The sequence below is a fragment of the Oncorhynchus tshawytscha genome, linkage group LG31, assembly GCF_018296145.1.
Source record: "Oncorhynchus tshawytscha isolate Ot180627B linkage group LG31, Otsh_v2.0, whole genome shotgun sequence".
In the NCBI taxonomy this organism is placed as follows: domain Eukaryota; kingdom Metazoa; phylum Chordata; class Actinopteri; order Salmoniformes; family Salmonidae; genus Oncorhynchus; species Oncorhynchus tshawytscha.
Window position 1 is genome coordinate 28877971 of NC_056459.1, and position 9952 is coordinate 28887922.

Here is a 9952-nt window from a genome sequence, read left to right on the forward strand (position 1 = left end):
CAATCAGGGGAGAAGGACCTTGGACTGACAGCGCTCCAGAGTTCCGCTGTGGAGATGTGAGAACCTTCCAGAAGAACAACCATCTCTGCAGCACTCCACCAATCAGGCCTTTATGGTAGAGTTGCCAGACGAAAGCCATTCCTCAGTAAAAGGTACATGACAGCCCTCTTGGAGTTTGCCAAAAGGCAACTAAAGGACTCTGAGACCATGAGAAACAAGATTCTCTGGTCTGATGAAACCAAGATTGTACTCTTTGGCCTGAATTGCATTACGTCTAGAGGAAACCTGGCACCATCCCTACGGTGAAGCATGGTGGTGGCAGCATTGTGTTGTGGGGATGTTTTTCAGCGGCAGGGACCGGGAGACTAGTCCGGGTCAAGGGAACGATGAACTGAGCAAAGTACAGAGAGATCCTTGATGAAAACCTGCTTCTGAGCTCTCATGACCTCAAACTGGGGTGAAGGTTCACCTTCCAACAGGACAACGACCCTAAGCACACAGCCAAAACAATGCAGGAGTGGCTTCGGGACACGTCTCTGAATGTCCTTGAGGGACCCAGCCAGAGCCCGGACTTGAACCCGATCGAACATCTCTGGAGAGACTTGAAAATAGCTGTGCAGCGATGCTCCCCATCCAACCTGACAGAGCTTGAGAGGATCTGCAGAGAAGAATGGGAGAAGCTCCCCAAATACAGGTGTACCAAGCTGGTAGCGTCATACCCAAGAAGACTCAATGCTGTAATCGCTACCAAAGGTGCTTCAACAAAGTACTGAGTTAAGGGTCTGAATACTTATATAAATGTAAGATTTAAGTTTTCTATTAGGGGGTATTGTGTGTAGATTGATGTGCGGGGGGAATTAAAAAAAAAATCCATTTTAGAATAAGGCTGTAACGTAACGAAATATGGAAAAATAGGTCTGAACACTTTCAGAATGCACTGTATGAACATGGAGCCTGAATACAAATAATGGTGAATTTGCAGCAAGATGGATTGATAAATGAAAGCTAAGCTTCTCCCTGAAGTTGGCTACTGATTTCTATAAAGCATAAGAGGGGAGACTGAATTGTCAGGCAGGGAGGATACACATACTATTCTATTTTATCTTCATTGTTCATTGTCTGTACATGTCTTTAATACAATTCTTGGCCTTTACAGATTGCAGTCTATTTCCAATTCCTTTGGGTAAGACTGTCCCCGCTAGTGCCATTAGTCAGTCAATTCATACAACGTCATTTTGGATGCTGCTGAGATCATTACTCTACAGGAAGTCTTGTGGACTGTATTAATTGTATTAATCCAAGGAAAGTAGAGACTCTGTGGTGTTAATGACTATTCTCTCTCTCTCCTACATGGGGTAACTTGTGCTGGGGTGATTTTGAGTTTGTGTGAGGATTCATTCAAGTGATTGAATGGTTTTCTATGTAGGTCTACATTTCCATACAGGACTATGGTAACTGATGCATGTTGTCACCTCAACATGCTCTTTACAGTCAGTCATCAATAATAGATTGATCACTGGGATAATAGACACAATGGATGGAGGGATGGATGGAATAAAGGATGAATGGATGGATGGATGGATGGATGGATGGATGGATGGATGGATGGATGGATGGATGGATGGATGGAATAAAAGATGAATGGATGGATGGATGGAATAAAAGATGGATGGATGGATGGATGGAATAAAAGATGAATGGATGGATGGATGGAATAAAAGATGAATGGATGGATGGATGGAATAAAAGATGGATGGATGGATGGATGGAATAAAAGATGAATGATGGATGGATGGATGGATGGAATAAAAGATGAATGGATGGATGGATAAAAGATGGATGGATGGATGGAATAGATGGATGGATGGATGGATGGATGGAATAAAAGATGAATGGATGGATGGATGGAATAAAAGATGAATGGATGGATGGATGGAATAAAAGATGGATGGATGGATGGATGGATGGAATAAAAGATGGATGGATGGATGGATGGAATAAAAGATGGATGGAATAAAAGATGGATGGATGGAATAAAAGATGAATGAATGGATGGATGGATGGATGGATGGATGGATGGAATAAAAGATGAATGGATGGATGGATGGAATAAAAGATGAATGGATGGATGGATGGATGGAATAAAAGATGAATGGATGGATGAATGGATGTGTGTCTGTACCTCTCTAGACTAACAGCGGTGCACTCTCATTCTTCGCTAATCTCTCTCTCTCTTCTTTGATGCTGTCGGATAGCATACGCTCCCTACAGCATTCTGCTAGTATGCCTGTAATGAGGTAAGGGAACACACACACACACAACCACAACCAAGCCGCGGCTTTCTGGAACCCTCTACTCCCCTGGGGCACCTTCTGCAACAACGTTTTGTAGCATTACGGACTAGAAAAACGGGCATAAGTTCAGGATGGTAGAACTGTGATGGTGTTTTATGGAAACTACTGAGTTGTATCTTTAGGTCAAGGTGCCACTGCCAACACCCCTCTAGTCTATAGGGACTGAGGTGCTTTGCTGCCATAAAAAATGTATGGTTATATCCTTGTCCTTGTATTCGTAGTGTTTTACCCTCTGGACAATAGTCTATATGATCTGTGACTAGAAGAGGATGGAATGTAGCCACTCTGGGATCATCAGTTGTTAACTAACCAGTCTGGATGGGCTGTCTGTCGGGTTAACGTTTCCTATGAAAACAATGATGATAAATGTGTGTCAATGTCCCTGACCTCCGACCTCCCATCTCTGCTTTCTCAAGAGTCGTCGAGGTGTGATGTTCATGTAAGGTGTCTGTTAGTCTCTGCGTCCAAAATGTCTCCCTATTCCCTACGTAGGGCACTACTATGGGCCCTGATCAAAAGTAATGCACTACGTCGGGAACAGGGTTCCGTTTCAGACACTGCACACCTGTCTCTGGGCCGATATCACTCCTCCTCGTACCTCTCTACTCACGTCAGGCGTCACTGTCTTCACAGGAACACACCCAGCTTCAAGTCGTTTGAGGAGAAAGTAGAGACTTTAAAGGTAATGGATGAGAGAAGTGGTGAAGAACTTCTCAGTACATTTGGAAGAGCCATAAAATACAACTTTATCAAAACAAACAATAAAAAGTAAATCATTCACCCATTCAGTCCATTTGTTCATTCATTCATACATTTGTTGGTTCCTTCATCAATTCACTCATTCAACACCTTTATCTCTTTCTCCTGCAGGTCAAGATGAGCCCGACGGTGTCTCAGGGTGACTTTGGCGACGTGTTGACCTCTACAGCAACCTCTGACCCGTCTGTTGTCGTGGAGAAACAGCCAGAGGCCACGCCCATCGTCATCCAGGAAGAACATCTCCAGTGAGACCAGCCTGACCTTTCATCCCTGACCCCCAGCCAGATTGACATCCGCTGAAACTATACCCTCTTTACCCTTCTGTCTCCCCTCTCACCTCCTCTCACTTCCTCCCTTTTGTCTCTCCTCTCTCTCTCTCACCTCCTCTCACTTCCTCCCTTCTGTCTCCCCTCTCTCTCTCACCTCCTCTCACTTCATCCCTTCTGTCTCCTCTCTCTCTCACCTCCTCTCACTTCCTCCCTTCTGTCTCCTCTCTCTCTCACCTCCTCTCACTTCCTCCCTTCTGTCTCCCCTCTCTCTCTCACTCACCTCTCACTTCCTCCCTTCTGTCCTCTCTCACTCACCTATCACTTCCTCCCTTCTGTCTCCTCTCTCTCTCACTTCCTCCCTTCTGTCTCCCCTCTCTCTCTCACTCACCTCTCACTTCCTCCCTTTTGTCTCTCTCTCTCTCTCTCACCTCCTCTCACTTCCTCCCTTCTGTCTCCCCTCTCTCTCTCACCTCCTCTCACTTCCTCCCTTCTGTCTCCTCTCTCTCTCACCTCCTCTCACTTCCTCCCTTCTGTCTCCCCTCTCTCTCTCACTCACCTCTCACTTCCTCCCTTCTGTCCTCTCTCACTCACCTATCACTTCCTCCCTTCTGTCTCCTCTCTCTCTCACTTCCTCCCTTCTGTCTCCCCCTCTCTCTCACTCACCTCTCACTTCCTCCCTTCTGTCTCCCCTCTCTCTCACTTCCTCCCTTCTGTCTCTCCTCTCTCTCACCTCCTCTCACTTCCTCCCTTCTGTCTCCCCTCTCTCTCACCTCCTCTCACTTCCTCCCTTCTGTCTCTCCTCTCACTCACCTCCTCTCACTTCCTCCCTTCTGTCTCTCCTCTCTCTCCTCTCACTTCCTCCCTTCTGTCTCCCCTCTCTCTCTCACCTCCTCTCACTTCCTCCCTTCTGTCTCCCCTCTCTCTCACCTCCTCTCACTTCCTCCCTTCTGTCTCTCCTCTCTCTCTCACCTCCTCTCACTTCCTCCCTTCTGTCTCCCCTCACTCACCTCTCACTTCCTCCCTTCTGTCTCCCCTCTCACCTCTCACTTCTCCCTTCTGTCTCCCCTCTCTCACCTCCTCTCACTTCCTCCCTTCTGTCTCCCCTCACTCACCTCTCACTTCCTCCCTTCTGTCTCCCCTCACTCACCTCTCACTTCCTCCCTTCTGTCTCCCCTCTCTCACCTCCTCTCACTTCCTCCCTTCTGTCTCCCCTCTCTCTCACCTCCTCTCACTTCCTCCTTTCTGTCTCCCCCTCTCTCTCTCACTTCCTCCCTTCTGTCTCCCTCTCTCTCACCTCCTCTCACCTCCTCTCACTTCCTCCCTTCTGTCTCCCCTCTCTCTCTCACCTCCTCTCACTTCCTCCCTTCTGTCTCCTCTCTCTCTCACCTCCTCTCACTTCCTCCCTTCTGTCTCCCCCTCTCTCTCTCACCTCCTCTCACTTCCTCCCTTCTGTCTCCTCTCTCTCTCACCTCCTCTCACTTCCTCCCTTCTGTCTCCTCTCTCTCTCACCTCCTCTCACTTCCTCCCTTCTGTCTCCCCCTCTCTCTCTCACCTCCTCTCACTTCCTCCCTTCTCTCTCTCACCTCCTCTCGCTACAAACCCCCACAGCACAACAAAACAGATCCAACAACCAAATAAATATTTAAAAAATGATGAAAATATTGTTGTGACACCGTAACACTTAAGTTTGTATGACTGTGTGTTTGTATTAGAATGGCCGTGGTTTAGGAACCTGCACAAGTAGAAGACGATACATGGCACTCAGAGGATAGAATGTGTCACAGCCAGGGGCGCTTTACTCTGTGTATTAATAGCACAGAGCCCTTATATTTGCATGTCTTTGAGATGGAACAGGTATTTTGGAGGGTACTTCAATTTCCCATTTTCTTCTTAATCACTGTACTACTTTAAGATTTGATTTCTAGAGAACGCATGGGCCTCTTAACACCTAAAGTGATGGTCTCGGTTAAAGACATTTGTTACTGTCACCGATATCTTCAAACCGTGTCCATCTCTGTCTGAATAGCACTAGTAATGTGGTGTAGAGCACTGCTGAGTAGAGTTAATCCCAGATCAGTGTTGCTCACACACTCCTCTCCCAGTTTAACCAGTCTAAATCTGACCTCCAAGCAGTTCATAGTGCTCAACTCTGACATTCGAGAGGGTGGGCCAGTGCATTCAGATCCGTGTGAAACGGTGGTCACCGCACCAGTTACGTGGTTTCTTATTATGGTATGTCAGCAGGCCTTAACTCTCCGTTCAGTCTATATCACTCACTGCCTCGCATGGTGGGGCCAAAGTCAATATTGGACCACTTGTCTCATTGGTTTCTGTGAGGGACTTGGCTATTTTCTCTCTGCTTGGAATGCTGAAACAGGATAGTTACTGGATGCTGTGTACTCCTCTACTGTTCAATGTAGATGTTTTTTTTTTACTCTCAAAGTATATCCATATATAGTGTGATAATACAGTTTTGGCGTTTACATTATGAGGGGATGGCTTCTGATTTAAAAAAATCTGTAACCAATTCGTATTTGTATTTTTATTTTTTAACTACATACCACATTGGTGATGATACATACAGCCTTGGACACTAGTGAGTATTTGGTGTAAATACATGCCTGATGCAAGTCCTCCCCTACTGGAAGACGACTGGCCACATCATGGCATGGATTTATTGAGGAAGTGAAAACTTTTGTAAGAAAAGCCTTGGTTCCACCATTAAAAATGAATTATGGCTAATAGAATCTCTTGTCATCATTTAATCCAATTGCTAGGTCAGGCTGTAGGACAGGCTGTAGAAAAGTAAGGCAGTAGGACAGGCTGTAGGACAGGCTGTAGGGCAGTAGGACAGGCTGTAGGACAGTAGGACAGGCTGTAGGACAGTAAGGCAGTAGGACAGGCTGTAGGACAGTAAGGCAGGCTGTAGGGCAGGAGGCCAGGCTGTAGGGAGGTAAGGCAGTAGGACAGGCTGTAGGGCAGTAGGAAAGTAAGGCAGTAGGACAGGCTGTAGGGCAGTAGGACAGTAAGGCAGGCTGTAGGGCAGTAGGATAGGCTGTAGGGTAGTAGGCTAGGTTGTAAGGCAGTAGGACAAGCTGCAGGGAAGTAGAACAGGTTGTAGGGTAGAAGGACATGCAGTAGGGTAGTAGGACAGGCTGTAGGACAGTAAGGTAGTAGGATAGGCTGTCTGGCAGTAAGGCTGTGTGACAATAGGGCAGTAGGGCGGTAAGGGAGTAGGAGAGTAGTAAAGCAGTAGGACATTATTAAGGCAGTAGGACAAAAGGGCAGTAGGGCGGTAAGGGAGTAGGAGAGTAGTAAAGCAGTAGGACATTATTAAGGCAGTAGGGCGGTAAGGGAGTAGGAGAGTAGTAAAGCAGTAGGACATTATTAAGGCAGTAGGACAATAGGGCAGTAGTAAAGCAGTAGGAATTATTAAGGGAGTAGGACAATAGGGCAGTAGTAAAGAAGTAGGACATTATTAAGGCAGTAGGACAATAGGGCAGTAGTAAAGATGTAGGGTTGTATGGCAGTACGACAGTAAGTCAGTGGGCTATTTATTTGTGTTTAATCATGACCTTTTTCACAGATATACCCCACCTCGTTGTGGACACAAATAGTTTCTGTCAGATTATCTCTATGATAAAAAGTATTTGATAGAGACGGTCAGAGGCTTTCAACAGCCCCCCCCCCTGATCTGGTCTGTAACTGGAATGCTGATGTCTTTTATTTTCTCATTAGAAATGTTGAGAGAGTTGCTGACGGAGACACACAAAGACAGGCCACTGTTCAACTACACTCGTGTTAATAAAGAACCCACTTTGGGGATGTTTTGTTTTTGTTGTAAATGTTGTTTCCCCCTTTTAGGAGGCATTTTTTTTCTTCACATTTTATCTGTACCAAAACATGATCACGAGGAATCCTTAGATCCACTCTGGTGTCACACTGTCAGACACAATAGTACTGTCACTGTTTCATAGACGGATGTTTGGAGGGCAGGACAGGTTTCAGGAGGTGGATAAGAAGCTCAGAAGTTGTCAGGAGGACATGTGTGCCAATGGCCACATAGATATACAGTACTATATATATATGAATAATAGATATCTCCTTTCCTTGGTTCATTTTGAATCATACTTTTTTTTAGTAATGTCTGTAGAAGTTTAAAGATGCCTATGGTACTGAGGAGTAACATGACTAAAAGTGAATAGAGCAGGTATAGTTCAGAAGTTATAGATAACATTCAATATTTTTTGGAGCGGTTGTTTCATTTTGGAGCTACACTTTTTGCCTGGGTTTACTGAACCTGCCTGGGATTCTAGAACCTAGAACTTGCTAGAACCAACTTGACTAGTGGGAGTTCTGTTCTGGAACTTCAGAGTCTATACTGGGCACTTGACGTCACTCACTATGTTGCTAAATGTGGTAAATCTTAAATATGGCTGCCTTGAGGAATGTGGGACATTACCATTAACAAAGCAGCCTGCCCTTGATTTGAGTCTAAATGGTAAATTGGATTTGTGAAAACAGTTCAGTCTGGCTTGGTCTGTATTTAGGAAAGCATTTACACTGTATGTTAATCTATGAGAACATATGAACTGCTTCTGTTATGTAAAGTGCCATATTTACTGAATGTATTACATTTGTAGACTGTAGAGCTGGATACAAGGTTGACTCCAGCAGCAGCACCGCAGATATTAATCTGAGTGAGATGCAATGCTTTTCTCTCACACAGCCGCACGCTGTATCTGCATGTGCACAGGTTGGCTTCACGCAGCATGGTAGGTACGGGATCAAAACAGAGGGGGAAGTGGAACCTCGCGGCTTCAACACTTTTAGTTGTTGAGGAAATTGACCCACAGTGCCGTTTACTTTCGGAGCTCTGCTACTTTACGTTTCCACGCCCATATTTTATCATTTAAGCTCCGGTGCTTCTGAATGCTTGTGTATGTTTGCAGAACACGGTCAATATTATGGGTTGAGTGAAGGTCACTTAAATGAATGTATATATGATGAGTCATGAACGTGTATCTTCATGGTGTTTTTTTTACAGAGCGTCAGTTGAATAATTGTGCACTTCACTTGTTCTGGGTTAGCTATCGTAATAAAACGGCCACGCTTCACTCTAGTGGGTTGACGATGATGATGATGATGCTTTGTCTGCTGCCAAATAAAACATAACAAATTACACTTCACCTGTGGTGCGTGTTTGGCCCTGGAATATGTGGAGTGTACAAAATATTAGGAACACCTGCTCTTTCCAAGATTTATTTTCATTTAGCAGATGTTGTTATCCAGAGCCAGTTATCCAGTTATCCAGAGCGATTGCATATGTTTTAGCATGTTGTTCTTGTACTGGTCCCCCGTAAGAATTGAACACACAACCCTGGCATTGTAAGCATCATGCTGTAACAACTGAGCCACACGGACCAAGTGAAAGATATGATCCCTTATTGATGTCACTTGTTAAATCCACTTTGATCAGTGTAGATGAAGGGGAGGAGACAGGTTAAAGATGAGGGGGAGGAGACAGGTTAAAGATGAGGGGGAGGAGACAGGTTAAAGATGAAGGAGAGGAGACAGGTTAAAGATGAGGGGGAGGAGACAGGTTAAAGATGAGGGGAGGAGACAGGTTAAAGATGAGGGGGAGGAGACAGGTTAAAAATGAAGGAGAGGAGACAGGTTAAAGATGAGGGGGAGGAGACAGGTTAAAGATGAGGGGGAGGAGACAGGTTAAAGATGAGGGGGAGGAGACAGGTTAAAGATGAGGGGAGGAGACAGGTTAAAGATGAAGGAGAGGAGACAGGTTAAAGATGAGGGGAGGAGACAGGTTAAAGATGAGGGGAGGAGACAGGTTAAAGATGAGGGGAGGAGACAGGTTAAAGATGAAGGGGAGGAGACGGGTTAAAGATGAAGGGGAGGAGACGGGTTAAAGATGAAGGGGAGGAGACGGGTTAAAGATGATGGGGAGGAGACGGGTTAAAGATGAAGGGGAGGAGACGGGTTAAAGATGAAGGGGAGGAGACGGGTTAAAGATGAAGGGGAGGAGACGGGTTAAAGATGAAGGGGAGGAGACGGGTTAAAGGTGAAGGAGAGGAGACGGGTTAAAGATGAAGGGGAGGAGACAGGTTAAAGATAAGGAGAGGAGACAGGTTAAAGATGAAGGGGAGGAGACAGGTTAAAGATGAAGGGGAGGAGACAGGTTAAAGATGAAGGGGTGGAGACAGGTTAAAGATGAAGGGGAGGAGACGGGTTAAAGATAAAGGGGAGGGGACGGGTTAAAGATGAGGGGGAGGAGACAGGTTAAAGATGAAGGGGAGGAGACAGGTTAAAGATGAGGGGGAGGAGACAGGTTAAAGATGAAGGGGAGGAGACGGGTTAAAGATGAAGGGGAGGAGACAGGTTAAAGATAAGGAGAGGAGACAGGTTAAAGATGAAGGGGAGGAGACAGGTTAAAGATGAAGGGGAGGAGACAGGTTAAAGATGAAGGGGTGGAGACAGGTTAAAGATGAAGGGGAGGAGACGGGTTAAAGATAAAGGGGAGGAGACGGGTTAAAGATGAGGGGGAGGAGACAG

The 9952-nt window shown here is 45.8% G+C and overlaps 1 protein-coding gene across 6 annotated transcripts in view; it reads left to right on the plus strand.

The window, feature by feature from the left end:
• Positions 1-3548, plus strand: part of LOC112236023 (tumor protein D52) — a 32597-nt gene extending 29049 nt beyond the window's left edge. For 5 of the 6 annotated variants that reach the window (XM_042310120.1, XM_042310123.1, XM_042310121.1 and 2 more), the window contains exons 5-7: positions 2256-2297; positions 2988-3036; positions 3225-3548. In XM_042310120.1, coding sequence (XP_042166054.1) covers positions 2256-2297; positions 2988-3036; positions 3225-3362 — 229 coding nt within the window. In that variant the 3' untranslated portion in view covers positions 3363-3548. The remainder of the gene's footprint in view (positions 1-2255; positions 2298-2987; positions 3037-3224) is intronic. The other variant, XM_042310119.1, reaches the window with a different exon arrangement.
• Positions 3549-9952: the final 6404 nt, after the last annotated feature.